Source organism: Gasterosteus aculeatus, chromosome 18 (assembly GCF_964276395.1).
Source record: "Gasterosteus aculeatus chromosome 18, fGasAcu3.hap1.1, whole genome shotgun sequence".
NCBI classification, from domain to species: Eukaryota; Metazoa; Chordata; class Actinopteri; order Perciformes; family Gasterosteidae; genus Gasterosteus; species Gasterosteus aculeatus.
In genome coordinates this window covers 9460862-9487661 of record NC_135706.1, presented here as the reverse complement: position 1 = coordinate 9487661, position 26800 = coordinate 9460862, and the positions used below count along the sequence as shown (strand labels likewise).

At 46.1% G+C, this 26800-nt stretch overlaps 4 protein-coding genes across 5 annotated transcripts; all 4 read right to left on the bottom strand.

Annotated features, from left to right (window-relative positions):
* Window positions 1-6454: 6454 nt before the first annotated feature.
* Window positions 6455-15182, bottom strand: smek1 (SMEK homolog 1, suppressor of mek1 (Dictyostelium)). Of its 2 annotated transcripts, none has more exons than XM_040161390.2 (15): window positions 14034-15182; window positions 13765-13820; window positions 13576-13674; window positions 12857-13474; window positions 11876-11953; window positions 11653-11769; window positions 10583-10699; window positions 10350-10481; window positions 9987-10089; window positions 9746-9904; window positions 9489-9658; window positions 8821-8963; window positions 8477-8667; window positions 7753-7964; window positions 6455-7670 (listed from the first exon to the last, which is right to left on the bottom strand). In XM_040161390.2, exons 1-15 carry the CDS (start codon window positions 14173-14175, stop codon window positions 7539-7541), a joined length of 2469 nt encoding a protein of 822 aa, XP_040017324.2. In that variant the 5' UTR covers window positions 14176-15182; the 3' UTR covers window positions 6455-7538. The 2 variants fall into 2 exon arrangements, with proteins under 2 accessions (XP_040017324.2, XP_077949266.1); XM_078093140.1 differs by having other exon boundaries at window positions 8821-8960.
* Window positions 15183-15491: 309 nt separating this feature from the next.
* Window positions 15492-17871, bottom strand: erh (ERH mRNA splicing and mitosis factor). Its single transcript, XM_040161424.2, has 4 exons — window positions 17680-17871; window positions 17141-17228; window positions 16268-16388; window positions 15492-16170 (listed from the first exon to the last, which is right to left on the bottom strand). Exons 1-4 carry the CDS (start codon window positions 17719-17721, stop codon window positions 16068-16070), a joined length of 354 nt encoding a protein of 117 aa, XP_040017358.1. The 5' UTR covers window positions 17722-17871; the 3' UTR covers window positions 15492-16067.
* A 137-nt stretch (window positions 17872-18008) lies between these two features.
* Window positions 18009-22298, bottom strand: paplnb (papilin b, proteoglycan-like sulfated glycoprotein). Its single transcript, XM_040161394.2, has 13 exons — window positions 22167-22298; window positions 21983-22062; window positions 21618-21727; window positions 21301-21361; window positions 21099-21201; window positions 20803-20933; window positions 20373-20690; window positions 20013-20189; window positions 19768-19918; window positions 19604-19684; window positions 19272-19419; window positions 19075-19153; window positions 18009-18637 (listed from the first exon to the last, which is right to left on the bottom strand). The coding sequence occupies exons 2-13, from the start codon at window positions 22037-22039 to the stop codon at window positions 18371-18373; spliced, it is 1683 nt and encodes a 560-aa protein (XP_040017328.2). The 5' UTR covers window positions 22040-22062; window positions 22167-22298; the 3' UTR covers window positions 18009-18370.
* Window positions 22299-23406: 1108 nt separating this feature from the next.
* LOC144389361 (uncharacterized) lies at window positions 23407-26197 on the bottom strand. Its single transcript, XM_078093141.1, has 2 exons — window positions 26066-26197; window positions 23407-24245 (listed from the first exon to the last, which is right to left on the bottom strand). Exon 2 carries the CDS (start codon window positions 24189-24191, stop codon window positions 23817-23819), a length of 375 nt encoding a protein of 124 aa, XP_077949267.1. The 5' UTR covers window positions 24192-24245; window positions 26066-26197; the 3' UTR covers window positions 23407-23816.
* Window positions 26198-26800: the final 603 nt, after the last annotated feature.

Genomic DNA, 26800 nt, shown 5'->3' with positions numbered 1-26800 from the left:
AGCACGGAGACCCCCCCCCAACGGCAAACAAAAGACCTTTCACTACACTTCTATACAGTCCTCTTAATGTAGGTGGAATATGTTTTGAGGTCAACTTCTGTGACCATCTGGCTGCCCCGAGGGAAAGAAGCTTCAGAAGGTCAAGGCGGCTTCGGTCTGCCGGGACGCTGTCAATATCACTGCTGCACTTATCTGTAATGGAAGACAACTTGTGTGCCCCCTCGTCCAGGGGGAGGGGTGCCGTTGGGGGGGGGGGGGCACACAAGTTTTGTCTCAGCATGCGGTGAGTGCGTTTAAATGGCGGAAGGACCAGAGCGAGGACCGCGGCCCTTGAAATACTCAGCGGTCAAAGTGGGGGAGGGGTGGGAGGGGGGGTTTACATCTGCCACATTAGCCGGTGTGCGCTCCCTTGGAACTATTACCCCCCCCCCCCCCCCCACCACCACCATCCCTGCCCGAACCCTTCATACACTGAGTTAACAGTAACACAAAGTATGCAGGAGTGGCAGAGGCTATAAAAAGCCTTGTAGGAACTGTAGGAAGCTGCCCCCCCCCCCCCATCTGACCCCCCTCCCCAAACAGCAGGCCGTGATGGCGTGGCCCTTCCTGCGCCGAGCCAGATAGTAATGAAACGCTGGTGTCAGTCAGACAGCAGACACGGGGAAAGAATCAGGCCTGTGGAACAGAGAGCTAATAATAGAAGCTGAAACACTGTGTTATTCCCACCGCTGGCTGTGGAACCATCATCTGAATTCCACACACTCACACACACACACGCACACACTCACACACACACACACACTAACTCCCACATAGTTTGAACAGTAACCTGATCAAGCCACCGCAGGAACCAAAGCAATCAAGAATCAAAGCAAATGCAGCATGTGTACAGTATGCGCACGAGAGTGCACGTGCAGCACAAATGTGAACGTGTGCGGATGTCTGTGTGTGTGCGTGTGCGTGTGTGTGTGTGCACAGGGAGTAGGGCGAGCGAGCCGGAGATAAATGGAAGCAGAGTTTGGTGGAAACCACTTTTTTCCTCCATACGAAGCGAGGAGCCTCAGATGTGTCCTACCAGAGAGGAAAGAGGGCCTTTCATTCGCCGCTGGGAGATCTGTCTCCTCTCCTACAGGACCCTTGGCCCCCCACCCCCCCCCCCCCCCCCTCCTCCCGTCCCCCCTCCTCCAGAGACCATCTGAAGCCCATTCTCTCCATCACCCACAAATACAACAACGTCTCTCTCTCTCTCGACGCGATGAGACCGAGGGCCCTTCGCTCCTAATCGTACCCAGACGTCGCGGAGAGGAAGGAGGCGAGCGGATCGGCGGAGGAGAGGAGGAAGGAGAGAAGGAGAGGAGAAAGGAGTACGGCGGGTGGGATGGGGGGGGGTCAAAGGGAAGAGAGAAGAAAAAGTGGAGGGGGGGGGATGAAAGATGTGTTTGTTCAGTACCACAGGCTGACACATCTCTCTTATCTCTTGCCCAGCCAAAACCATATGCCCCCAGGCCACAAGGCGGAGGGGAGAGATGAGGTGTAAGTTTGCGAGGGGGGGCGGTGGGGGAGGAGAAGGGGGAGGGGGGGAGGTTGGAAATGTGTCTTAGCACCGCGCAGAAACTCATAAAAGAGGCACATGCCTCACACGGTAGGTAAGAGTTACCCGAGGTCAGCCAGGGGAAAGCGGGGACACCGAACGGAGACGTGGCGAGGGACCGAAGAGAGGGGCGTGGGGAGGGGGGGGGGGCCTCCGCTTTCGACCCCCCCCCCTCTCCTCTCGCTGTCCTACGGCCCCACCAGCCTGCCTTGCCTGTCGACCACACACGCCGCCTTGGCAGAGAGCGGACGCCGGCGCCGCGCGACGTCAAAGGCCTCAGACACTCGAGCAGCGGGAGCCGGGGAGGGAATCAAACCGCCCTGTGATCCACAAACAGCGTCTCGTCTCTGCGGGAGCGAAGAGTGGACACAAATTGTCGATGTCAAAACAGCCTTTTTTTTGACTGCTACTGTATTTGGGAAAAGTTCTGTTTGGTTAGTTTTGTGTTACCGGCGAGACGCCGCCGCCCGCCGGGACGTTAACATACAGCTCGAGGTTTGATTTGTTGGCTTTAATGTACACAGTAGAATCCCGACTGGGGGAGTGCGCGTGTGTGCACGTGTGTGTGCACGTGTTACTGGTCCCACATGTTCAACTCCTGCTGAACCGTGCGTCCTGCAGGCGGACACCTTTAAGGGCTTCATTCATGCCACGATGGGTGAGGTGGATTCATCGCCGCTCGGCCATTTCGACATGGCGGCCTCTCACTGCGCTCTCCTTCGCAGGAGCCATTCTGTCTTCCCGGCGCCCAAACAACGGGTCCGGGGGCCGCTGTGTGCCCCCCCTCACCCCCCCTCCCCGCAGACGGCTGGTGAAGTTGTTTTTTGCTTTATTCAGTGTGAGTTTTACACGCTTTTAATGGGCGCAGACGTTTATATGATTGGGGATTATATCTGTCAGACCCCAGCAGACACACACATAAACACACACACACACACACACATTTCACTCCGCCGTTAAACTGTAAACTCCTGGAAAGTACGCGGCTTCTAGGAATAGATCCGGGTGTGCTGAAGTCAGTGTGTGATCGGCTATCTGCAGCTCGTGGTGTGGATTTACAGCGTGCCTGCAGAGTACAACACACACACACACACACACACACACACACACACACACACACACACACACACACAAACGCCTCAGTGCGGAAGGGGCGCCCTTTATCACTGTGACATTTCCATTTAAAACACAGGGCCAAGAGCTCTTACATTCACGTCCATGTTTCCCGTGCCCCACGCTGAGGCACAATACCAACCACTTAACATTTAGCGACGGCCGATCAGGCCCCAAATTCTTCCCCCCGCGGCCGACGCGTCCACAGGAAAAGCTCATTACTTGTCTTTGATTTAGAGCGACAAGAGTTATGGAGGCACCCACGGCCTTCTGCGGAGGAAACAAAGGCCGCGCAGGCTTACCGCCGCTTTTATGGGGGCACATTTGGGAACAGTTGTAGGTGCTCTGAGCTTAAGTGTTGAGCTGCAAGTTATGAGCAGAGACAAAAAGACGTTTGTGCTCAGATGGTTCCAGACGTGGGGATCGAGACCCTCTAAATATTATTTGCAATATTCTGGTTTAGAATCGAATCACCATTATGACAATAAATCATGGGGAGGAATTTGGAACCACAATTTCCCAGAGGTTCTAAGCAACACTTCCACATTCAGAGACAAATTAAAGAGGCACATTTTAGACATTTTAGAGGTTTGACCGAGCACATTTCTAGAGCATTTTAGTTCAGAGACTATATCTGGACTTTGGCGAATCAATATGTATGGTTTGTTTAATTAATGAGCTGTAGGGGAAACTTCACTCAGTACCAGACAATCGGCCATTCGAGTCGCTATACGGAACATCCCTGTTTTAGTTTGATGAATAAAAACCACTGATGGAGGCCGACTTCGACGAGCGGACGCCTCAAATAAAAGCACTGGGCTTTAGTCATTAGGCTGAGTTTAGTTAGTCAGCATCCTGCTTCATGTCTCAAACACACAAGAAATGGGCCTTCTCCCGGCCTGCGCACTCATCGAGGGCCGCGGTGTCCGCCGGGGGTCCGCGCGCTGACCCCTCGACTCAGTTCACGTGTCAGACATCAGTTCAGCGCGCCACCTCAAAGGGGTGAGGCATGAGAGGCACGTCGGACTTCCCTGCGTCTCACCTCTCCGCCTTTTAACGCGAACCACATGTGACGGGTGACGAGTGCTCTCCTCTTTCATTCGCTACCGACGGACGCTGACCCCGGACGGGGGGAGGAGGGGGGGTTGTTTTTAACACGGTGATTAATCACACGCAGCGGCGAGCTGAACATGGACCAGCCCCCCCCACCTCCTCCGTACCTCCCCCATTAAATCAAGGGGAGCTCCGGCGGACACAGAGAGCACTTTGTGCCGGGGGGGGAAACACAGGTCTTTGTCCGGCCCGAGACGCCAGGCCCCGGCGGGGGCAGACGCGGCGGTGGACTCCGAGCGGGTGTTTTGACAACCTCGGCTTCCGAACAAAAACCTGCATGTGTGCGCCACGTTTCCTGTTTCATATCCCGGGTCGGTTCGGAGGATTACACGGGATTAAGATAATGGAGCAGTGTTTGGATCGCTGCTTTGATAGCGGCGAGGACGCTCCCCGAGAGCAGAAAGTAGCACAGAGGTTTGGTGGGGGAAACTGCAGTGACAGGTGACTTCCTGTCACGACCAGGACCGTCTAATGAGTTATTTCTTCTTCTATTGATCTGGAGTTTATTAAATCTACCCGAGTAGTCTCCATCGCCCCCTACGGGTGAGCCTCTTTGGGTTAGAAACACAAGTACTAAGCATCAAGAACCAACTAACCCACTGTTCCCTGCACCAAATGACAGAACATTGATACACTGAATAAAAGAGCTCATAACGGAAGGACTTTTTTGTTTATCGTTAAATCCGGCAGTTACCAAACTGTGGGTCAGGGCCCCTTACGCAGACAGACCTCGGGATCTTATCTTTAAGACGTTTTTTTTAATTTCAAGCTTTTCTGTGAGTTTTACCTTCAGGACTCAAACCCTGATTTGAATGAGACAATGTGAGACGTTTGGAGGGAGAATATCTTGATGGATGGAAACCACTACTTTCTTAACTGATCTTTTATTGGATATCTGAAGAGTAACTAAAGCTTTCAAACACCTATAGTGTCGTAAAAAGTACACTACATTGTGAATTTGGCTTAGTCTAGTATCTTATCCAAGGACCCAAAACTGAGATGGGGGGGTCTGCGTATCGGGTCGGGTGGATGGAGAATAATGTCTACTTTCTCCCCGGGTTACGATGCGTAATTATGGTTGTCTCACTAAAACATGCGCACAACTTATCCACCAACAAGGCGCAATATTGTTTGCATTGCCTGATTTCACGCCACTGTTCATCGTCATCTGCCCACAAATCTACCGACGTGATCAGTCACAGGCGACACCCCCCCTCCCTCCCTTCCCCCCCGATAAGTGGCAGTTGGCAGCCGGGGGAAGACGAGCCAAACGGAGAGAGCCGTCAAAGAAGCTTTTCATGCGCCCGGCGGGAAGCTGGACGGCAGTGTCTCCCGATGGGCGACTCCTCCGTCTGGCAGACATTCAGGCGGGCAGAGCCGGGTGAGCGCCTTGGCACCGGCAGGGCAGCCGGCATTCTGGTGGAGCAGAGGCTGGCACCGGCAGCGGGTTGGCCTCTCCAGTGGCAGAGGGAGACACACACACACACACACATTCTGCCACATTCCTGCTGCGGAGCGGACGGAGGCTGGCAGGATGGGGCCACTCCTGGAAAAAAAAAAAAAAGCTGCTGTTGTCTGCCGGCGGCTTTCGTGCGAGCGGGAGCCTGGATTGGGGCGCGCTGCACGCCGAGTACCCGAGCAATCCGCTTCTGTCGGCTCCTGGAAATAACAAGCGGCGTTTTGGGGGCCCCACAATGCACTTGGAGGGACAACACAGGGACTCCTCGGTGGCCTTGGACGCGGTTTGTTTTTGGAGTTGCTCTCAAACCCCCACCGAGGCGACCACATAGGCTGGGAGGCACTGACATTTTTTGTAAACTATTTTCACTCTTTGTATAAAAAAGAAAAGGCAACACTTTATGGTCTACCAGCGTGCAGCGGTGCTAAATCAGCACGTCACCTCGAGCTGATAAACACCAAAGGACCAGATCAACAAATATATAAGTATAATCTTTCACTGCAACACAACCTTGTTTTTAACCTCCATGCGATGAAGTTAGAGTTATTGAATATGATATTTTAGTTTATGCGGAAGAATTGCTTTACAATCCGTGGTACTGGAAGGATAATAAACCCATAGGATGAAGGTTTGATGCAATAGACGCATCAAACCTTCAGCGGGGTTTAACCGCGGTTGTGCCAAAATGACGGCATCCCAAACACATCCAGTGAAAGAATTCAAGGACGGGCATCGCGCGTCTCTCGATGGTTCTCTTATGGACTCAGAGCGCCACCTGGTGGATCACAACGACATCAGCAACTGAGGTACGCCAAGAAAAATGAAAGAACCAAGGGCTCAAAATACATTTTAAAGTTGAGTCAAATCAACAAAGTTTGTCCTAAGACAACAGAAGCTGACCATATATTTTCTCATGTACATGGTTTTCACAACATCAATTTGTTTTGGTAATAACAGACATGTTTCAAAGTATGAAAATGTACACTGAAATTTCACATTTTTACAGTATTAGGGCGGCATCGGAGGTCTTTCCCTAATCTACGTGGAGTCGGGTTGAGCTGCCGGATAATAGTTTGTGGAACCAAGTTGAACCCAGCCGGACCTTCTGCACTGCAGTTATATTCTCGTGTTGCCGAGGCAACCGGGACAGATCAATAACAGCACGATGCAGCGAGGAGGACATCTTACAGCAAAGATCATTTTAATGGTCCCAAATATTCTGAACAACTAAGTGTACACTAATGTAAAAGGAAAAAAAAAGAAAAGATATGACAAAATTCATCACATCTAGAATTCCACTCAATCTTTAATCAAGACGGGATTACAAATTCTCCAAAAAATCTGCAGTTTCAAAGGGCAAAAAGGGTAAAACTAGCTCACCTACTGAGGTCTTTAAAAACCTGTTCAAGTTTGACTGAAAACGTCCTGAACATTTAAAGGCAGGTCTTTTTTTGTCATCATTTACAAAAAACAGGAGAAAGATTGAGACAAATAGAGAACAAAAACAAAATGATGAAGAAACTGCTGGCTTTTTTTTTCTCTTCCGAGAAAGAATGTCCGTTGAAGAACGACAACACTGATGACATCATCAAACGACAACAAGGACGGCGCCGCACGCCGCCTCCCGTCTGGTATTATACACTAACAAAAAAAAAAAAAAACTGGGTTCAAAAGCAGCAGATGAAGAAAGGAGGAAAAAGAAGAGAAGCAAAAGAAGCAGGTGGAAACGAACGAGGAGGAAGGTGAATTCTCAAGGGGGGAGGGGGGTGCGAGTGGTGGTTCTGGGTCTGAACTGGCCGACCTATTTGGGCCGCTGTGATGTCATTCCCTGAGTGGGGGGGGGGCTGGTGGGAGCGGGGGTGGGAGGGATGAGGGGAGGTGGGGGGGCAGTGGGTTGTTGTCCGAGCCGGCAGGCTCTCTGGGGTTTCAGTCGGTGTGTACATGTTTTTTTCGAATGCGGTCTGAGTAACCGGCCCGAAGTGCGCCCACCACCTACCGAGCGGATCTTTTCCTCCCCCGACATTCACGCTTCCAGACGTTTTTTCTTTCTTTTTTTTTCCTTTTTCTTTTTTTTTTACTCCGGGTTTCCTGATTGGCACTTGTATGAAGCGGACTAGTCTGAGGAGGCCTTGCATCCGTGCACAGTCTGCTCCTCCGTGTGGCCGCCCGCTGCGTGGCTCTAAAATCATTCATCGGTTTACAAGCTTGATCAACCCTGCAAAAGGTCTGTGGGCTGCACCCGCCCCGAGCAGCGGAGCTTCTTTAGGAGCTCAGCTTGGACTTCTTCGAGGGAGGCAGAGGGTCCTCTTTGCTCTCGCCGTCCTCCTCGTCCTCGTCCTCCTCGTCATCCTCATCGTCGTCGTCGGGATAGTCCACCAGTCCCACCAAGCCTCCCTGGAGAGGAAACACAAGTCAAAAATCACATCATTCCGACTTATTTTTCAGGCGCTTAAAGCGTTAAAACGCCGACGGCTACCTTTGTGGTTACAGTTGTGGGGGAGGCAGAGCTCCGCGCCCCCGAGCCCGGAGAGCCCGGTGATCCCGGAGAGCCCGGGTTCAACGAGGCAGAGGAAGGAGGGCTGGACAGGCTGGTTTTGGTGGAGCCAGAGAAGGAGAGCTTGAAGCTCGGGTTCTGCCTGCCGGATAAGCTTGACTTCCCCAGCACGTCTTTGTCGTCCGTGTCTTTCACTTTGAGGGACAGGAGGGAGAAAACAGGGTCATCACGTCCTCTTTCACCACTCGACAGGTGAACAAGTATATGTTCTAGGAACACAAGCGTTTAGAAGACACATTTCGTTGTGTGTGTCTCACCCAAAATCAACAGACTAACAAAGAACTAGAATTAAATGTATTTTGAGACCGAGAGTAAAAATGACAATATGCAACAGTATATTTCCAATAGCTCGTAAAAGGTTGATTTATTATATATCTACCTAATTGCAAGTGACTATATTGGGCGGGTGTATAAAACTCCCTTTCTGATGGTATTCCCTCCTCAGTCCTCCTCTTGATGTTCCTACCAAGTTATCTTACACTGATAGAACCATCATAAAAGCTCAGCCCATTAAATTGTAAAACAATTTAGAAACCACAAATACCAGGATAGAAAAATCTCTCATTCCAAAACAAATCAGTCATTATTGTTGCCACACATTTTCTCCCCTGCAACAAACAAGAAGACGATGTATTTCCATACGTACATTTCTTTCTCTCCATGAACTTGCTTATAGGTTCCATGAGGTCTTCCTCACTCTTCATCTTGTCGGATGGAGGAACCACCGCCTCACCGTCCTCGAGATCGTCTTCATCCGTGTTGAACCACATCTCCTCTTCATCCTCCAGCGTCCGCGCGTCGCGACGGAAGCGGTGGTTTCTCAGGATGGAGCGCATGCTGGAGAGGATGAATAACATTATTATTATTATTATTATTATTATAAGAGGCACTGCCCATAGCAACTGACACAAGACCCTGGACAAAAGAATACCCATAATGCACACTGGAAACCATCCAATGGTAATAGCAGAGCAGCTGTGCTTGGTTCACCTGTCCAGCTTGGGGTTGTCTTGTCTCTCTCGCTGCTGTTCATATCGCAGCTTTAGGCCCTTGAACGTTTGGACGTAGTCGACGTCTTCCAGAGCTTTCCAGTAGTTCTCTATTATATGAGCCGTGAGAGACTTCACGTCCTCCTGGGGGCAATGGGAGGAGAGGAGGGGGAGCGCAGAGACACAGCGTGGGGCAAGATGAGAGGAAGGAGGTGGGGGGGTGGGGGTATGAAAAGGAGAGTAGAATAACAATGAAGTGTGGAGAAAAACAGCAAGCGGGAGACATGAAGGGGGGGGCAACAAACCAAACAAGTTAAAATGAATCAAAACAATCTGCCATGTTCCATCGTGATGTCAATGGTCAACTATTGATAACTGGTTGACCGTAGTGTGGTTAGTATGCATAAGCAAAATGCAGTAATATGCTTAATGAACTTGAGCCAGAAAAGAAGATCAATTAAAAGACGTGTTGTTTGACGGACGGTTGCTTTCCTTTGAGAGACTTGAAGCAGGCAACTAGCACAGTAGACCATGATCAACATGATCAAATATAAAGAAATGTCTACTTCTGAGTATGGAAGGAGTATAAAAGGCTGGCATAAGATACATTGTACAATATGTTAACTTGTAAGGAAACTATTGCTGGGGACATCTGGAGAAAATACTCACCACACGGACATACTCAAACATCTCAATAATGGCCGAGTTCATGAGATTGTAGCGTGAGCCGTTGTTGAGGAAGGCCTTGATGACCGGCTCGAACAGAAAGTTTCTCATGATGTAACGGTTGTAAAACTCATCCTTCAGTCCGATGATCCTCCGCATGAAGCGCAGGGCACCTGCACACAGGAAGACAGACTCTAAAATGAGCTTTTACAAAGCTTCACAATGTCGTCCCGTACCTAGAATGACCCCGTGTGACTCACATAGTGCCAGGAAGGCGTGCTGAGAGGCCGTGAGCACCAGCACCCTCCTGAGGATGTCCTTGTTGATGATGTAGTTCTTTATGTGATAGGTGTGGTGCTCAACACAGAACGTCAGCAGCTCCAGAATCAGGGCCAGCAGCTGGGACGTTTGAAAATCATCTAATAGGAGAACGAAGGGAGCGGTCAGCGCTGTATTTACAAAGCCAGCACACGTGCGTAGATACAGATACACACACAGTACCTTTGCTCGGCTTCTCCTCTGTGGTGTTGGCCAGCAGCGGAGCCGAGAGGACGTGCATACAGTGCTTGTAGAAGAAGCTCAGGAACTCCGTCTTCTCCGTTTTCTGGAGGGGAAAAAAAGGACAAACTGAATTGTATTTGTATCATTGATTATAAAGTAAATGTTCACAGAAAGCAAAAGAAAGACATGGTGCGCTCTGGCCTCTGAACTACTGGAGAGTTGCTCGGTTAGCGGCACAGTGCAGCTCTTTAGCTTTTAACAATATCTACACACACATCTACACGCGGGCTGGACGTGTCTGGTTTAAGGTCAAGCCATCGCCTGGTGGAAAGCGCCGTGTTTAGCGGCAGCGCTCAAACTCACGTTTGCAGTGGCCAGCATGTTCTCAGGGTCCACCAGAGTCCGTAGCAGACCCATCAGCTGCACTGCTCCCCCCAGCTCCGGGTCTGTATCACAGATCATGTGTTCTATGATCAGGTTGATCAGGAGGATGTCCTGGAAAGCAAATAATCAATCATTAGTAACACATAAATCCACAGGATTCGAAGTAAATCACTATTTGTTGAATTTCTGACGGATTTTGTTGATGAACTCACATCATCATTCTGCTGAGACTCCTGCATGACGAACTCTCGTACCATGGAAGGGTTGTACTCCACCAGATAAGAGAAAATATCTGTGGCTGCCCCACGCACCTGGACGTCATCCATTCCCTGTTTCATGAACATGAAATATGTTCAGTGGACTGTGAACCCCCCCATCAGAGATCATTTAAGGCTTAAAAACAAAATACGACCCAACTGCGTTTAATTTGCCAGCTTATGTACTTCAGAAGGGTGTAAGTGGACATGGGAGGGATGAAGCAGGTATTACTCAAAAAAACAACTATATGCGTGAAGGTGGAGGCCTACGTGTGCACACACAGCTCAACATGAGAACACACGTTGGCGATCAAACTAACCGCTCCAACAGACAATATTAAAGCTGGGAATGAACATGTCGGAATAAATTTTAAAAAATGGTTGGTTGGGCAAAATAAAAGGAGGTTTCTGAAATCATATTGTGATGGATTCGAGGCACTTGCAGAATGTGTTTGTATTTGTTTTAAGTGCACAGGCTTAATTCTGTGAGGCAAAACTTAATAAGCTGTAAATCAAGTCAGCGCTCTTTGTCCACACTAAACCTTTCAAACTGAATGATGATGCTGGGACACACACACACACACGCCCGCACGCACCCTCGCCTGTAAGGCTAAGCTTGGCAGCCTCACTGCATTTATATTTACACATGACTGATGCTTCTTTTTTTTTTCAAACACATTTGAAAGGGGATCTCAGGGGGGCAGAGGAGTGTATTCTCCTGACCAATGACGCAGCCAGGTATGATGATGCCCCAGTCAATATGTGCCCAACTACACCAGGGCTGTAACACAACCCAAATGCAGTAATGCTCCTCCTTAAGATCAAATAGTACCAGGACAACCTGCAGCAGCCACCTTGACGATTGATTTATATTTTTTAGTATGCTTATGGCAAATTATCAATATATGGTAATTCTCAATGTTTGACACTATGGGGCCAAAACATAACATTTAAAAAAATACTAAAGAAATATTTGATTTGTTTCACAGAAAGTTCATTTGCATGTTCAAGAATAAAATACTCACCAGTATGACCTCTAGTGCCGGTAGAATGCCCATGTTTGACAATGTCTTGAAGAAGGCGTCTCTGTTTTGAGGTTGTAACGTTTGTGAGAAGGCGCAAAATTCCTTTAGGAAGTTCACCTGTAAGTTAGAAGAAAAGAAAAAAAACCTCAGTGATAGAAGAGCAAAGGATTTATTTTTAAAAGAAAATTTTTGATAAATAACGTTGATGGAAGGTCCGGCATACCAGTTCGTGTCTTTTGTCATCATCCGTAGCCTCATCTGTTAGCTGTGCAAAAAGGTCTGTCAAGAACTTCTCATCATCCTGACATAAAAAACAACAACAGGAGTAGATAAGACGTAGTGAGTATCACATAGTGTCAACCTATTATAATACAAGAAAGTTACCCTGTCAATCGCAATCAATCATCCTGGGCCAATTCCGCACTCTGTTAAATCTGTTGCTATAATGTTGTTGAAGTACTGGGGTATTTGTCACATGCATATTACCAAGAAACTAATCTTTTTTACCACTTTGCAACATCCTATGGTATTATAATCATCGTTTTTGGAATAAATTGACAAGCACTATCAAATACATGTACATTCATTCCACTGTTATAAGTTAACATTTACATCAAAGAAAATCCATTCTTAATAATATCTACAATCCCGTATATCAAATGCTTGCTTGAATAAGACACTTGGCACGTTCGTGAGACGAGACAGAAATAGGAGACGGTCCATATGAGGAGCGTTCGACTTCAGAACTTCACAAAGCTCGGTGCACCGAAGTCAACAGCCTGGCCGTTTGTTTTCCTCCAGCGCAGCATAACCGATTTACACAACACTTCCCCATCTCTATGGAGACGGCCATACATAAACACTGCCGAGTTGACACAGTACAAAAACACAAAGGTCACATCACCATAAAAGAATAGCAGACAAACTCAGACTGGGTGAAGCTCAATCCGCCTTAATTAAAACCGTTGAACAACCCTACAATTGATATGATTTCAAGTATTTATTCAAATATTCTCTTAAGTTTGCTTTTTGATATTACGGAAAGATGTCATTCTGTAAAGCTTGTACAGAATCTACTTTTGCATTATTTGATTTTCGTATGAAAACATAATTTAAAAAAAAGGGAAACTTGGAAGACCGGTGTCTTATTTTGAAAATACGAAATAGCCTTTAGAAGAATGCCTGTCACACTCGCCCATCTCACCTGTAGCATGCCCACAATCTCCACCTTGTTGAAGAAGATGAAGGAGTGCAGGGTGGACAGCATGTTCTCCTCAAAAACAGAGGGCGTGGGCAGCACCATGTCCTGAATATACTGCACCCGATACGTCTGGTGTATTTTCTGACGAAGTTCAGGATCCGAGATGGGGATCACCTCTTTAAAGCGGGCCGTCTTAGTTAGAAACTCCCGATGCCGCCGTGGGTGCGCAAGTGCCGGATCAAACTCCAGGCAACCAATGACGTCCATGATGCACTCCTCCGAGAACATAACCTCAAAGAGTGCAGTGCGATTAAGCAGGAAGATGCCTTTAATGATTTCATACAGGTGATGCAGTCCCTCTCTGTTCTCCAAATCCTCACACACGCGGAACAGTTCCAGGATCTTGCGAATGTAACCCTCGTTCTCCACAGCTAGCGCCAGTTTCTCGCGCCGCAGCGGTGACGGGAGGGAGGAGGCCACCATCTCTGCCAGGTCCTCCAAGCGATTCAGTTCACATGGCGGCAACTCCAGACCCGGCGAGGACATGTCATCAAAGCGTTCTTCCTCAGACTCGTCGACCACATCCTGGGTAATGTCCACTGATGGGTCCTTTCCCTGAACCTTAACAACGAGACAAAGCGGAATGTTGAAACAGGATATCAAAAAAACATCCACAGACTGAGCGGACAAAACACACACAGCCACGATGAAAGTGCGGCTACCTGGCATATCTTCTCCCAAATTTCGTCACAGCCAGCCTTCTCCTGGAAGCTGAGTGCCAGATCATAATTTTCGGCCTCTGACCATACTATCAAAGTGTCCTTCGGGAAAGAAAAACAAAAAAGCCGATTTAGATTTGCCAAAACAATCCATGTTCTAGATGAGCATCCTACACCGCGCTATGTACCGACCTGTTGTTTCTGGTAGGCTGTGTTTGGATTGATTTTGGACTCCAGGAGTAGAGAACCTGTCAGGTGAACAAGGGTGTTGAGTTGTAAATCATAAGGAAGCCTCACATACATGCTTCCAGCTGATAAAAATACGCGTCTCGAAGGCATTGTTTACATATAGTAAGTATCGATCTGCTGTAACATTGGCCGATACGATGCAAGTGATATGTTGGCCGGCATGTGCCATTAGCCCCCCACCCCCCTCTCCATGGGTCGTTTCTTCGCCTTACCATCACTCTCGGCCCGGACGAGTAGAGACGTGCCTTTCAAACGCTCCACGTAGCCCGAGGAGACGTGGCCGGTTCCACGGTCGTCCCACTGCCGGTCCTCGTTCAGGGTGTAGACTTTGACCCGGCGACGAGTGTCCGTCATCCTGGCAGGTAGTTGTGACCGGTTGCCCCTTTCCGGAAACTCTTTGACTTTTACAGGGTGTCTACTCCACCTGGTAGCGCCACAAGTTCCTTTCGCAGCCGATCACTAGTGCAACGCTAACTATACGTGAGTGTCAGGGGTCAACCGAGCAATCGTTTCTTTGGAGGACCTTACAGGCTGAACACGCCGGCTAGTATCCAGGATGATTTGCCCGATCGATTCTGCAAGATCTGCGTATTTTCACGAGCAGCCTCAAAGAAAAGTTATCTCGCCAGCGTTGTAGGCAACGCGCCACACGAAATCACGTCACGTACCATTGTAGCAAGCTAACGACAGTTCGGTTGCGGAGGGCATTGACGTTAGCTAACGTGTTAATCGACTAAACGAGGGCAGACAGACTTCGGGACGTCCTAGCACGCAGTAGATAGAATGTATTTACAACAAACCCCACCGTTGCGACACACGTCCCATAAAACCGACAACCTGCTTATTTGTGCAGTTCGTACGGGCAGCGTTTAAACTGCACAAGTGCCAGTTGCGTTAGCTAGAAAGCCAAACGGGTTAGCTAGCAGTACGCTAAGTGCCTACGCTCCGTATATTCAATGTTAAACAACGTTTTAAAGCGAAACGCCCAGAGCTGTGCACCGATAACATTATTTCACACTTGCGGATCGAAGATACCGTGTTCGCCCTAGATTAATGTTTCTAATTCAGTCCGAGTAATACGACAGCTAACGTTAGCTAGTATTAGCTGCTATTTCTCCCCCAAGTGTTCCGCCATGTTCTGGCTCGGGGCCGCGGAGGGACTACTCTCTCCTTAATGGTATCCATGCATCCCAAAAAGTGTGCAAACCAACAAACGGTAGTCGTATAATTATTGCAGGGTAACACTTTACACTATATTGCTATATGCCATTCATTTCCGACGTCTTGCTCAGATAATTGCTAACTGCCCCCCCCGTGAGTATTCAGCCATCTTGGGTCCCTTCAGAATACGTACGGGGTTTCCAGCACAGCAACAACAGGGCAGTCCGCCACATTTAAAGAGACAGTACACAACAACCTACAAATTCAATTTCTTATATTTATCAGCAGGAACGACCCGCCGAAAGCCTCCAGAAAAATATCCAACATTGTCGGCTTTAATATCACTTACCATCCAGCAGCTTGTCATAATTCGACAAGTAGGGGATCCATTTGGCAGATAAATGGATCCACGTGTAAATGCTTGTCAACCAGCAATTGCTATTCCAAGACTCACTAAATGAGGTCTAAATGAGGGGATAACGTTTGGATTGAAATGCAGGACAGACCAGTCTGAAAACAATAGTTTATTTTGGTAGAATAAAAGAAAACAATGTGGATAGTTAAAATCAGATACTACGCAAAACATAAAAAAAAGATTTTATATAATAATGGTAGGATATAGTGACAATAACAGATAAAATACGGAAAAGAAATCGTATGGGATCTGTTACATGAATGGATTGGTCAGTCTGCAGGCATTCGAAAAGTAAGCATCTGCATTTAAAATCCACAGCATCTTCAAATAAAACAGCCCTGTAAATGATACATCAAAAAAAGAAGTCCACAACTTTTGGGTAAACTGAAAGCACATTACCAAATATTTGACAAAAAGTTTTTACCTAACCCGTTGAGCATTTTAACATGTATGCTGCAGAGCAGGACTCTAATTCTAAATGAAGCGTCAAATCCCCCCCCCCAGTTTTCAAACCCTTTCATTTTCCCATATACAGTATAATATGAAAACCCTCCCCTTGTCAAACTGACAATGGTGTCCTTTAACAAAGGTCTTCAAGACACAGTGGAAATACAGTGCAGTATAAACTCCTTCCAAGTGTGTGTGGCCGGACAACTCCACACCGATGCCTTTACTTTGCTGCCTGCTGAGCCTGACGCCGCAGGAGGACATATATCTTCTCCTTGATCCAGTCTTTGTTGTACGGTTGGTACGTTTGAGTGTCAGTTCTGTACCTGTACAACAGTTCAAATCAGATTTTTAGTGGAGGTGACCGAAATACACCCAGTTCAAAGTTGCTTTCATTCAAATTATAAGCCAAATCATACTTACACAAGACAGCTCAGATCGGCCAAGTCGTCAATGAAGTCAAACAACTGACTAATGTCGTAAGTGATGGACGGACTGTTTGGATTCATCCTCTTAAGATGCTCTTCATACATTTTGCAAACACCTAGAAGACAGGTGCAAGACAGGCTGAATGCAAGTAGAACTATTGTGCATCTATAGAAAAGTAAATGTTGCATACATTAAAGTAAACTTAATTTAGAGTACGAGGCTTTCATGAGTGACACAATCAAAAAAGAGGCAGGTTCCTTTTTCAGAAAGGCATCGACCTGCCTCCTTGTCTTTCCTGCAAATCCCACAAAATGTTTCAAACTATTGAGAAATTAACACAAAACAGTGACCTGAAAGTAGTACAGCGTCTTAAATAATATAATGTATCTTTTTGAGCTTTGCAATTTCCGTCCGTTGAGATCAGTTTATGCCGGTCTGAAAAAAGGAACCTGCCTTTCTGAAAAAGGAACTTGCATCTGCCATTTTTCGATCGCAGCGTTTCATGTTGTAAAACTGATTCTTACGAGAGACTAAGTAAAAAACACCACAGATTTCACTAAAAAGGAAGGGTTTTAGGATAATAACCAAGAAATTACAAAATAAATGGAAAACCATATAAACTTAATACTCTAATACAGATTGCCATTAAACGGCATTCAAGGCGCATCAAACAAACCATGAACTGCAAATATTCTTAAATATGTTTTGATCCGTGACATGAGATATTTACTAATTGAATGACCACAAGGAGCCAATATCGTGCTTAAGATCGTATTATTTCTTTGCCCTCGATGAGGACTATAACTCAGATGATAACGTAATGTCCCTCATGGTATTACATGAAGAAGGGATCACCTGAACACTTACCTTCCATACATTCATTCACCGACTCGTAGTCAGCGTAAGTGCGGCCCTCGGGTCTCTTGGTCGGTTGAACAAGCAAAATTGTGTGCGACTGTAAAGACGATTAACAACATTAAATACACAATAAAGGCAGCTAGTGGCATTTATCAACAAAACCCGCAAACTATTAATGGGCAGATTAATTAATATTTTCCGATACATCGTGTGTTCGCCTTCTCCCGGAGGTTTTAAAATACGAGAAAAACGTTGGTTGTTTAGCAACAGATCCGACTGTAACTTTAATGCAATTATCATCTTCTTCATCTTGGACGAAGTTAACTTTACTCCATCCACATTCAGGGGGACAACTGAAAATGAGCAAACCAGCGTGTATAATACGTGTTAACTGCAAAGGAAAGACATTGGAGTCTGCGAGTTAGCGTTAAGCGTTTTCCACGCAGCGTTAGCTTAGCCATGGTGGATTAACAGGAGCTAACAGGTGATATAACGTCAGATAATGCAAATAATTCCACGTCTTAACGCATAAAACAAAATTTCCTTACCATGTTTGTGCCGACTGTGGGGCCTGTCTGTTTATTGGACATGCAAAACTGGGAAAAACAGTGTTTAATGCTTCTCAGGTCTCCGTGCAATGTAGCTAAACTAGCTAGCTGCTTAGGGGTGAATAGTCAGAGGAAATGAACTACAATGTTTCCGGTTGCGTCAAAAATAAAGTTTTAGTTTCAAAATAAATGTCTGACCTTATAAATACAATAAAAGCCTTCTATACATTCGATTTTATATTTGATTTCTGTATTGTTATTATTATTAGTGCCCCAATGTATAGTATTTCAATATGAAAGAAGGGAAAAAACATTAACACATAAACATATTTCTTACCAGATAGCTCAAAGTTTATTGATTAGGTTTTAGATGTAACTTATTATCACATTGACATTGTTTCATCGTAGTCCTTGTGTAAAAGCAAAATATAATGAGCATCAAACAAAAACAAAGCTCAAACTAACAAAATCAGAACCACGAGCAGAGTTCATGTCAGTTTTATTGTGAGACAATCTAAATAGATTAACATAAAGTCTGATGTTTCAAATAAGGGCGGGATCTGGTAAGTTTTAGAATACATGTTTGTGAATTTCAAGAGTGTAAATATCACAAGAGTAGCCTCAAACTCTGATTATAACAGTGTTTGGAGGAATTATCGGGGAGCAGGGTCATGCCCGTGCCCTCAAAGCACTACTTTGTGCCTTTTCTCCTTGGGGTCCCTTTGTGAGGTGCAGGGCCGGACTCCGTCATCATCACGTTCCCACACTCTCTCTGACACGCTTCCATGGACACAAAGTTATTAGCATTGCCGTGGCAGCTTCCATACCAGAACTGAGTGCATTTTCCTGCGCCAGAGTCAAAGTAGAAGCGGACCTTCCATTTATCACAGGGGCCCTCATCACGAGGCATGGAGCACACATTCCCAGAGGATGGAAGGGTAGAAGGTGCCTTGTGTTGCTTAGGAAAAATGAAAGAAAAAGTAAATTGCACTGTAAAGCCAATGTGTGTGTGTGTGTTGATGTGTGTAGCAGGGGCTATACGGGCAGTTCTTGTTTAAAAATGGGGTAAAGTGATATGATTAATTGATAGATTAAAATCTAAATTTTCAAATCTAGACGTGTTAAATCGGTTGAATTCCTAAAACACTGGATCACACACTTAATTAAATAGATCCTCCCTGCCTAGTGAACAACTACATGTTTCAAAATCAAAACCCTCTATTTGAAGCCAACGCTTTGGTTCATAAATTTCCTTGAGGATTTTGCTCAGACTTGCCACAGCCTCTGCAGAGCCAAAGAACGCCCTGTACAACCATTTGCACGGGACGGGTAGCACATTCCTTGAAGAGTAAACTAATTTCAAGAGATCTACGTGATCACAGAGATGATTCCTACCACAGCGGTCGGGTACTCTGAACATCCAGCCCTTCCAAATCCTCCAGCTGCAGTCACACCATCCAAACAACACCCGTACCTGGTATGAGAGATTTTTAAATGTTGGCCAGAATTTGTGTAGAGCCAAGATGCATATTCATCGTTTCAACTTATGTCACACATTGGTTTAAAGAGACGGATGCAGGAAGTTGTGATACCTGGTGCGAACACAGTCGTCCTGTGTGCAGCCCTCGTTCCTCGGCCCCGTGGCGGAGGTGTGCCCGTCAGGACAGCAGCCGTGTAATGACTGTGCACAGTAAGGACCAATCACAGGAGGGAAGGCAATGTCCGTTTGCCGCCTGGGAGCTAAAGCAAAGCAAACACAGATACAGACATGGTCAAACAACCTTACTGTACATGCCGTCTACCTGTGCATTGAAATGTTTGTCAATCATTTTAAACATTCTCTGTGCATCTTGTTTCGTACTGCTTTAGCTACATATGGAAAGTAACCTCATGTAACCTCAAACCTGGACTGGATTATACATACCTGGAGGGTCTTCTGGAACATGAGGTACAAATCCTGTCATGGTGCTCTCACGGGTCCTTGGATCCTGCACACTTGGAACCACTAGATATAAAATGCATTGGTTAAATACAAACAGGCATTCACAATCAAACCAAAAGAGTTCATTGGATCAGATTGGGGCTGACTTTGAGCTCCGGGACACGGCTTTGCGTTGCATGTTTCCACAGCGAGAGGTTTGGTAGCTGTTCCACACCGGGCCTCTGGGTAGGAGTTCAAATCCATATCCAAACAGCTCACTCGCCTCTCTCTCACACCACCACCGCAGCTCCTGGTGCACTGCACAGACAGAACGTAAGAGGGGAAAGAGGAAAGAGGCTTTCGTTCTTCCCAGTGCACCGACTCCAATTGTGTTTTCTTCAATTTCACCCACCAGTCCGTAGTCAGTCACATGCCAGGTGACGTGCGTGTAACAGGCGGGTCTGCGGCAGGCCTGGACCGAAGGGGGTTTTGCCAGTCCCACACAAGCCCGGTTAGGTAGACGTTCACCTCTTGACCCCACGCAGGTCACCGCCCTCGTCTGCTTGCCTTCCCCACAAGTCACCGAACACTGACCACCACAAAAAAAAGTTACTCTTGGAGTGTGTGGAAATACAGCAAAAGTGTACATTGAGTCATATGCTTATGCTGTGGTTTCTCTTGTGCTTTACATGATAAATATTCTGCAAGTTTATTTTCATTAGGTCTCGGACCTCTTCCCATTCTTTGGGTACGTCTGTATGATGTCACATACCACGCTGAAGCTGGAGACGCTGTACTCAGCAACGCATGGCTGCATGTTGCAGGCCTGCTGGCTGTGTGGCCTCTGCAGGCGCTGGCCGACGCAGTGAGACTCTTCCGCCGCACGGGGGTCCGCTCGGCCCTCAAGCCGGCACTCCACGCTGCGATGCTGCGTGCCTCCATTGCAGGAGGCGGAGCACTGGCCATACACACCGACTTTGTAGATGTACGTGAGGGTCTCCTTCGGGGGAGGGGCGACAGCAGCCACAGCAGTAGAGTGAGCTGCGTCAGCGTCGCCATCCAAGCCCACGAACTCTGCATGGGTCAGTATCTGGAGAGCGAGAGAGAGAGAGAATTTGTGTTTTATTACACTACCGCAACTATGAAACAAAAGTTCTGAAAGTCTGTAATTTTTTAACGTGGAAGCCCGGTTTTCTTCGCACCCTGCAGACGCCTTCCACACAGATATCAGTTTGGCCCACATAGCAGGGTGTCCCATCCACCACGGCAGCTCTGTGTCTGTAGAAGAAGTTCTCTCCTCTTGGGACGCAGCTCAACTCACATGGGTTGTATGCTTGGGGAAACAAATAGCACATAGATCAAGGGATCAAAATATCTGCTCTAACCTAACCTAACCAAAAAAACATTCTTATAATTAAAAACCATCCACACCACTGTAACACAAATAGTTATTTAAAAGTATTTTTTCATAAAGTCAGTTATGGTGGGTTTTGGATACCTCCATAAAAAGGCACCCACGTGCGGCTCTTGCTCTGAAAGTCCGCTCTGTCGAACTGGGAGCACTGCTCCTCCCGGAAGTCCCTGGATCCAACCGGACATTCCTGCCGTGAAACAAAATGATGGATCGTCGGCATCGGAAACATCTGTGTTGGTTATTCATGAGTGGAATTTGTCAAGAGGATCAAAATGAAGACGATTACGTGTGTGTTACAAGTTCGGAAGGACTTGGAGGAGCCGATGCAATTATGTCCACCATCTGTCCTGTAAGAGAGAAGAAATAATGTCATTCACTTGCTTCTCTCTTTCTTCTTTAATGCATCTTTACTAATGCAGATGATGTACACAACTTTACAAACGATCGATAAAGAATAAACAGCGCAATGCCAGATAATGGAGAGCAACAGCAGAAATCGAAACATATGTTGTGCTGCTTTCATTAGAAATTAAAATTAGGGCCCCGCGTTGCAAAACATTCAATAGAAGAGACGTCCCGTCGCTCTATGTCTCCATGTCCCACCTGGAAGTGATACATGTCCTGGTCCTCGTTGTCACCCCCGTTCCACAGGTGCGGCTGCAGGGCCCGTAGGCCCCAAACTGTCCCCAGTGGTCGCGGGTTGGCCGCCCCAGCTGAAAGAAGGAAAACAACTCGGCTTTTGGAACACAAAGTGTTCTTTCACACGTCAAATCACAGCCCGCCGCGAACCACTAACACACACTTAACTGCACACCAGAGACGCCAAAATAGAAGTAGGAACATTCAGCCACAAACCGTCCTCAGGACGTTGCACAACACCTCTTTGTGGCATATAAATAGCATCAATTGCACTTATTGCTGATATGGGTATTTAAATGGCATTGCTATTGTTAAAGCTAATATCTCACAGTGAAAGCAGGAACTGCCAGCAGCTGTAGGAGACCCAAGACCTGCAGGACGTTCATTTTCACCAGAAACTGCTGCACAACTGACATGGATTGCAAAATAAAAAGAATGAAATTCCAAGTACAAGTACTTCTCATGACGCATGATGCATTGTGTATGTCAGATGCACGTATCGGTTTGTCTTACCTTCTCCAAAGGGATCCGTAGAACGTCCAGAGGGCTGTGCTCCTCTCTCGTGATGGAGGTGGGCACTGACGCCCGGCTTTTGTATCTCCTCAGCCTCTCTGCTCAACAACACCACGGCTCATTAAGTGTCCGGTTTCAACCACACAGAAAATTCCAAACGAAGTGATCTTCTTTTAAACGTTGAATTTAAACTGAGATATCCTATGTGTTGAACGGTGTTTCAGGTCAAAACCCTTGTAATTTAATATCAAATCCGTACAGCATGTGTTTCAATTGAATAAATGATGCCTTTTGCATGAATCCTTTGGACAATTATTGAAAGCTTCTTTGTCGAGGGAGAATTTTTTTAGGATAATGTTTTTGTTACCATCCCTACAGTCAACAATGAAACATCTCAAGGGAAACAGTTTAATGGTTTTAATCTTGACGTTCACATGTGATAATACTTTTTATTGAATGCATAATAAACAATATGTGCTCATAAATCATATTATTTATAGCCGGCATGTGTCCCCAGATAGAAAATACAACCCGATGTGCTTTCCATTGTCTGAAACACAAGAAAAAACAGCTGTGGTTCATATAATCATATTATCTTGTCATGCCATAAACTTTTTTGTAGTATTTGGGATGGATTAATCTAGTTTGCTCTGGGATTAGACTCTAATGATGAATGCACATTCTTTAAAAACTCAACAATATCACAAACACTGTGACAGCAACAACTGGCTCCAATTTTTGCAGGATAGCCAACATTCAAAAGTTGACACATTTAGAAACCCACCAAAGTGAGATTGAGGGTCAGAGAGATTTTGCCAAGTTACCAGTCAGCGTTGATGGTTTTATGTTGAAGTCGTTGGCCACCGATTGTCCCTTTTACGTCCCATAACCACTAAATACACACCAGTAATTCACAGCAGAGGAGCGTTTTGGAGGAACACACTCACCCACTTGAAAATAACACTCACACACACACACACACACACACACACACACACACACACACACTGCTCTATTTAGAGCCTGGATGGAGGAGTATATGCAAGCTGTAAGAAAGGCGACAGTGAGGCGACAAAGAGCAACATTGCTGCTCCACAGATGCTGGAGGATCCATCCAGGCTGACAGGAGTAAGATACTTTCAACCCCCATGGTGGTGGAAAATGATAGTTGTGATGTATGTATGTGTGTGTTTTTTGTGTGTGTGTGTAGGGTCAAAAAGAACGACAGCGGAAGTCAAAGTAAATCATTTGTTGACACGCAGGTCTCTCTAATGTGTGTTAAAGACGAGTGGAAATATAACGTGAATGCCCCAAATTCCACCCATGTAACATTTCATTGACCTTTTTATTAAAACTACTCCACAGAGGTTTTGTTTCATCTTATCAGCTATTATTGAGGCTGCGTGCATTTGCATTTATTTAATGACACATAACAATGCATTTTACAAACTGCCTTCCAGTGCAAGTGATTGTCAAATATAGAACCTGGAAAGTGTAATTTGCACTACAGAAAAGTGTATATAATCAAATTTAAGGATCTCATTAAAGCGTTGCAGCAAAACATCCGCCCCACCTCGATACCAATCCAAACCACATTTTGACGCACACATCCGAATTCAAAACCACACACTCAACGAGAAACAAAGTCTATCAGTCACTTTCTTTCCCCGTGGGCTGCTGGTTCAGTTTATCTGCCTGCTCCACTGTGCTTGCCGAGTCGCTCCTGCTGCTGAAGAGTTCTTCAAACGACTCCATGATCTCCTGCATGTCTTTGGACAAGTCAGCGTAACTCTCCTTCAGCTCTTCTTGCTGCTGCCTCAGGTCGCCCGCCGCGCGGACCAGCTCAGATGCCTGCAGGCTGCACTCGCTCCGCAGCTGCTCCACGTCCAACAGCAGCTCCTCCATGTTCTTCATCACCTGCTCCAGCCGGTCGGCGGTCCCCTCCAGCCCGGACGTGTCCGGAGTCCAGACCAGGCTGTTGTCCGGAGCCAGGGCGTCAAACTCGCCGTCGTCTTTGGACGCCATCCTTCTGTCGAGGCAGCTGAGGCTCCGGCCAGATTTCAGGGAGACAACAGATATCTGGAAGAAAAAGGGGAATCGTTCGTCCGGTGTAGGCGATCGCGGTTGGAGGTCAAAGGGTTTAAACAGTGAGTGAAAAAAAGGGATGAGAAACGTCAAAGATGCAGAGTCGAGGCCAACGTCTCGTGTCTCTTCTTCAAGCTCCTTTCAGGGGTTGAAAAATGAAAAACTTTCTAATCTCTGTGTGTGTGTGTGTATATGTGTGTGTATGTATGTCCAGGTGCCATTTCACTGACGTATGCTGTCTTGTAATCCATTTAGGGAAGTTACCCGAGCAACTCGCCCCCCAGTCCCGACCCGTTGCAGGCCGGAGCGGACGGGTCACCTGATCACGTTGTTCTTCGACCCTCTGAGTAGATCAGTGGGAGGCCTGGACAATGATACGTACACACTCATACGCACATTACAATCTCTTTTCTATTCTGTCTCACCCTCTGTCTATCTGTCTGTCTGTCTGTCTGTCTCCCTTCCCAGCAGGCACTGCTCTGACGATGAACTTATTTGTTTGGGCCAAACGCTTGTGAATGTGTCGATTAATCACACTGACATCGTTTTTTTAAGACATGATGACGCAAAGCCGGTATGTATACGTATGACTCTATGTCTAAACTACTTCATAGTCATACTAGACACACACACATGTCCCTGTGTCATGAAGGTAAATCAAATGGTCCATTAAATAAAATAAACGATTTACAAATTTAAGAAAGAAGGTAGTGAGAATACTACTTTTAATTGATGGATTGTTATTTAATTGGTTTTTGGGCAAGGACACTGCATGTAAAAAAACAAAAAGGAAAAGGTTCCACAATTATGACTTTAAATAAAATGTGACTGAAGTGGTTCAGAAAACGTAAATGTTTACAAAATGTGTGGAACGTGTGATGGAAATTTTTGTAATTTATAGTGACATTTTTTCAAGTCGGTTAACGTGTGTATGTTCATCAGAAATGACCAGTTCCATGTAGAATTACACGTGTGACATTTCAATCATCTGGAATAAAAGTGTTTTATTGTTTCTGTTTTTACACTGAGAAATACACACATACAAGAGGCTGTTCTAGAAGTTTATCTGCCTAAAAGTTGAGTTATCTGTTATATTACATATATTTTACTATAATACTATAAATGAGATAAGTCTATAAAAAGCATATTAATTAGCATATTCTATAACATCTCCAAGAGCACATTCCAACCTTTTTCAATCGGACACCTCGTAGAATTAAACAGTGAAATGAGAAATGAATATTTAAAATGTGTGTTTTTAATTACAATTTAAAGAGCTGTTCAAGGCCCCAGCCCCGTAAATGGCTGTAGAGATAAGATGTCAAAATGGTGACTTCACCACCTTCAACTTCTTATCAAAACAAACCAACTTGCTCCCGGGGGGCCGGTTTTAGGGCGAGACTACGCTCTAGTGCAGGGATGTCGACATGGGCCATCCCGGATGAGTGGTGCATAGGATTAATCAATAAATCATAAAAACAAGGCGACATTTCAGTTGCTGCAACTGCAGCTATATTATTTAACAAAATGCAAAGATAACTTAAGCAGACGAGCTTCTATTTGCTTCATAAGTACCAAGATGTAAAAGAGTAGCTTCAATACCAATATGTTCTGGCGAGGAATGTCGGAGCTTTTTGGATTTCAATATCAAAGCTTTAGCTCTCCAAAACGGTTAATCATCATCAGTTATCGATTCTGAGACACAAAATCATTACGACACAACAACTTAAATGAAAACTATCAAATAGTTGGTATAGTAAAGTTGTAGTAAGTACTATTGAACAGAAATACATGATGAGAAAATAAACTCTTACTTGTTTCGGTTGTTTACTGTCGAGCACGTTTCAACCCAAAGGCCTGAAGGTCAGATATCGTGTGATGAATGGTTCCTGTCCACAACACGGCGGCTCTGCCCTCCTCACAGCAACTTTATTCTCTCAGTGACGACAGTCGGGACAGCTGCTTATCAGCAGCTCACTCAGGACGTTTAGTGGTGCGACAGGAAGCATCTTCAGACCTTCTATGATTAACAGTACCGCTTAATACAATATGTACTATATGTACAGTATATACACATATTTCTGAAAGGAGTTTACCGAATCATTTTAAAGCCTACATACGTCCCCGGCTGTACATTGGCACTATTACATCCACGTAAATGTCAAAAGGTCACCGGGTTCCCTTGTATAAGTTTGTGTGAATTGGATTATTTTTGCTCAGTTTTGCTCAGTCAAAATTGCTCAGATTTTGGGAACAATATCAACTAATTGTGAGGAAGAAATGAAGAAAACCATTTGTATTTCTTCACAGTCGCCACGTGAGGGCAGTGTCGTAATTCTGAGTGGCCGATTCCCATTTCGGCTCTCGCAGATGTTTGAGCTTTAAACCTCCTCATGTGTATCGTTTTTATTCTCTCCGTGTTTTTACACGTGAGCTCACGTGCAGGCGTTTAGAATTTGCTCAATGTTTACGCATGTGCCTGTGAAGTCTACAAGTGAGACTTTTGTCTCAGTGAGCCCCCCACACGTGTGACCATTTAAGTCGTGTGT

Coding starts and splice junctions, on each gene's coding strand:
- smek1 (XM_040161390.2), bottom strand. CDS start 14,175: ATGACGGACACTCGTCGCCGGGTCAAAGTCTACACCCTGAACGAGGAC. Junction 10,482..10,582: donor AGTCTCAGCAGAATGATGAT/GTGAGTTCATCA, acceptor TTTGCTTTCCAG/GACATCCTCCTGATCAACCT. Junction 9,905..9,986: donor AGAGGAGAAGCCGAGCAAAG/GTACTGTGTGTG, acceptor TTCTCCTATTAG/ATGATTTTCAAACGTCCCAG.
- LOC144389361 (XM_078093141.1), bottom strand. CDS start 24,191: ATGGCGTCCAAAGACGACGGCGAGTTTGACGCCCTGGCTCCGGACAAC.
- paplnb (XM_040161394.2), bottom strand. CDS start 22,039: ATGAACGTCCTGCAGGTCTTGGGTCTCCTACAGCTGCTGGCAGTTCCT. Junction 19,685..19,767: donor GCCGTGTCCCGGAGCTCAAA/GTCAGCCCCAAT, acceptor TTTTATATCTAG/TGGTTCCAAGTGTGCAGGAT. Junction 18,638..19,074: donor CAGAGTACCCGACCGCTGTG/GTAGGAATCATC, acceptor ATTTTTCCTAAG/CAACACAAGGCACCTTCTAC.
- erh (XM_040161424.2), bottom strand. CDS start 17,721: ATGTCCAATAAACAGACAGGCCCCACAGTCGGCACAAACATG. Junction 17,229..17,679: donor CCACAGTCGGCACAAACATG/GTAAGGAAATTT, acceptor TCGTCTTTACAG/TCGCACACAATTTTGCTTGT. Junction 16,389..17,140: donor GGTGAATGAATGTATGGAAG/GTAAGTGTTCAG, acceptor CCTGTCTTCTAG/GTGTTTGCAAAATGTATGAA.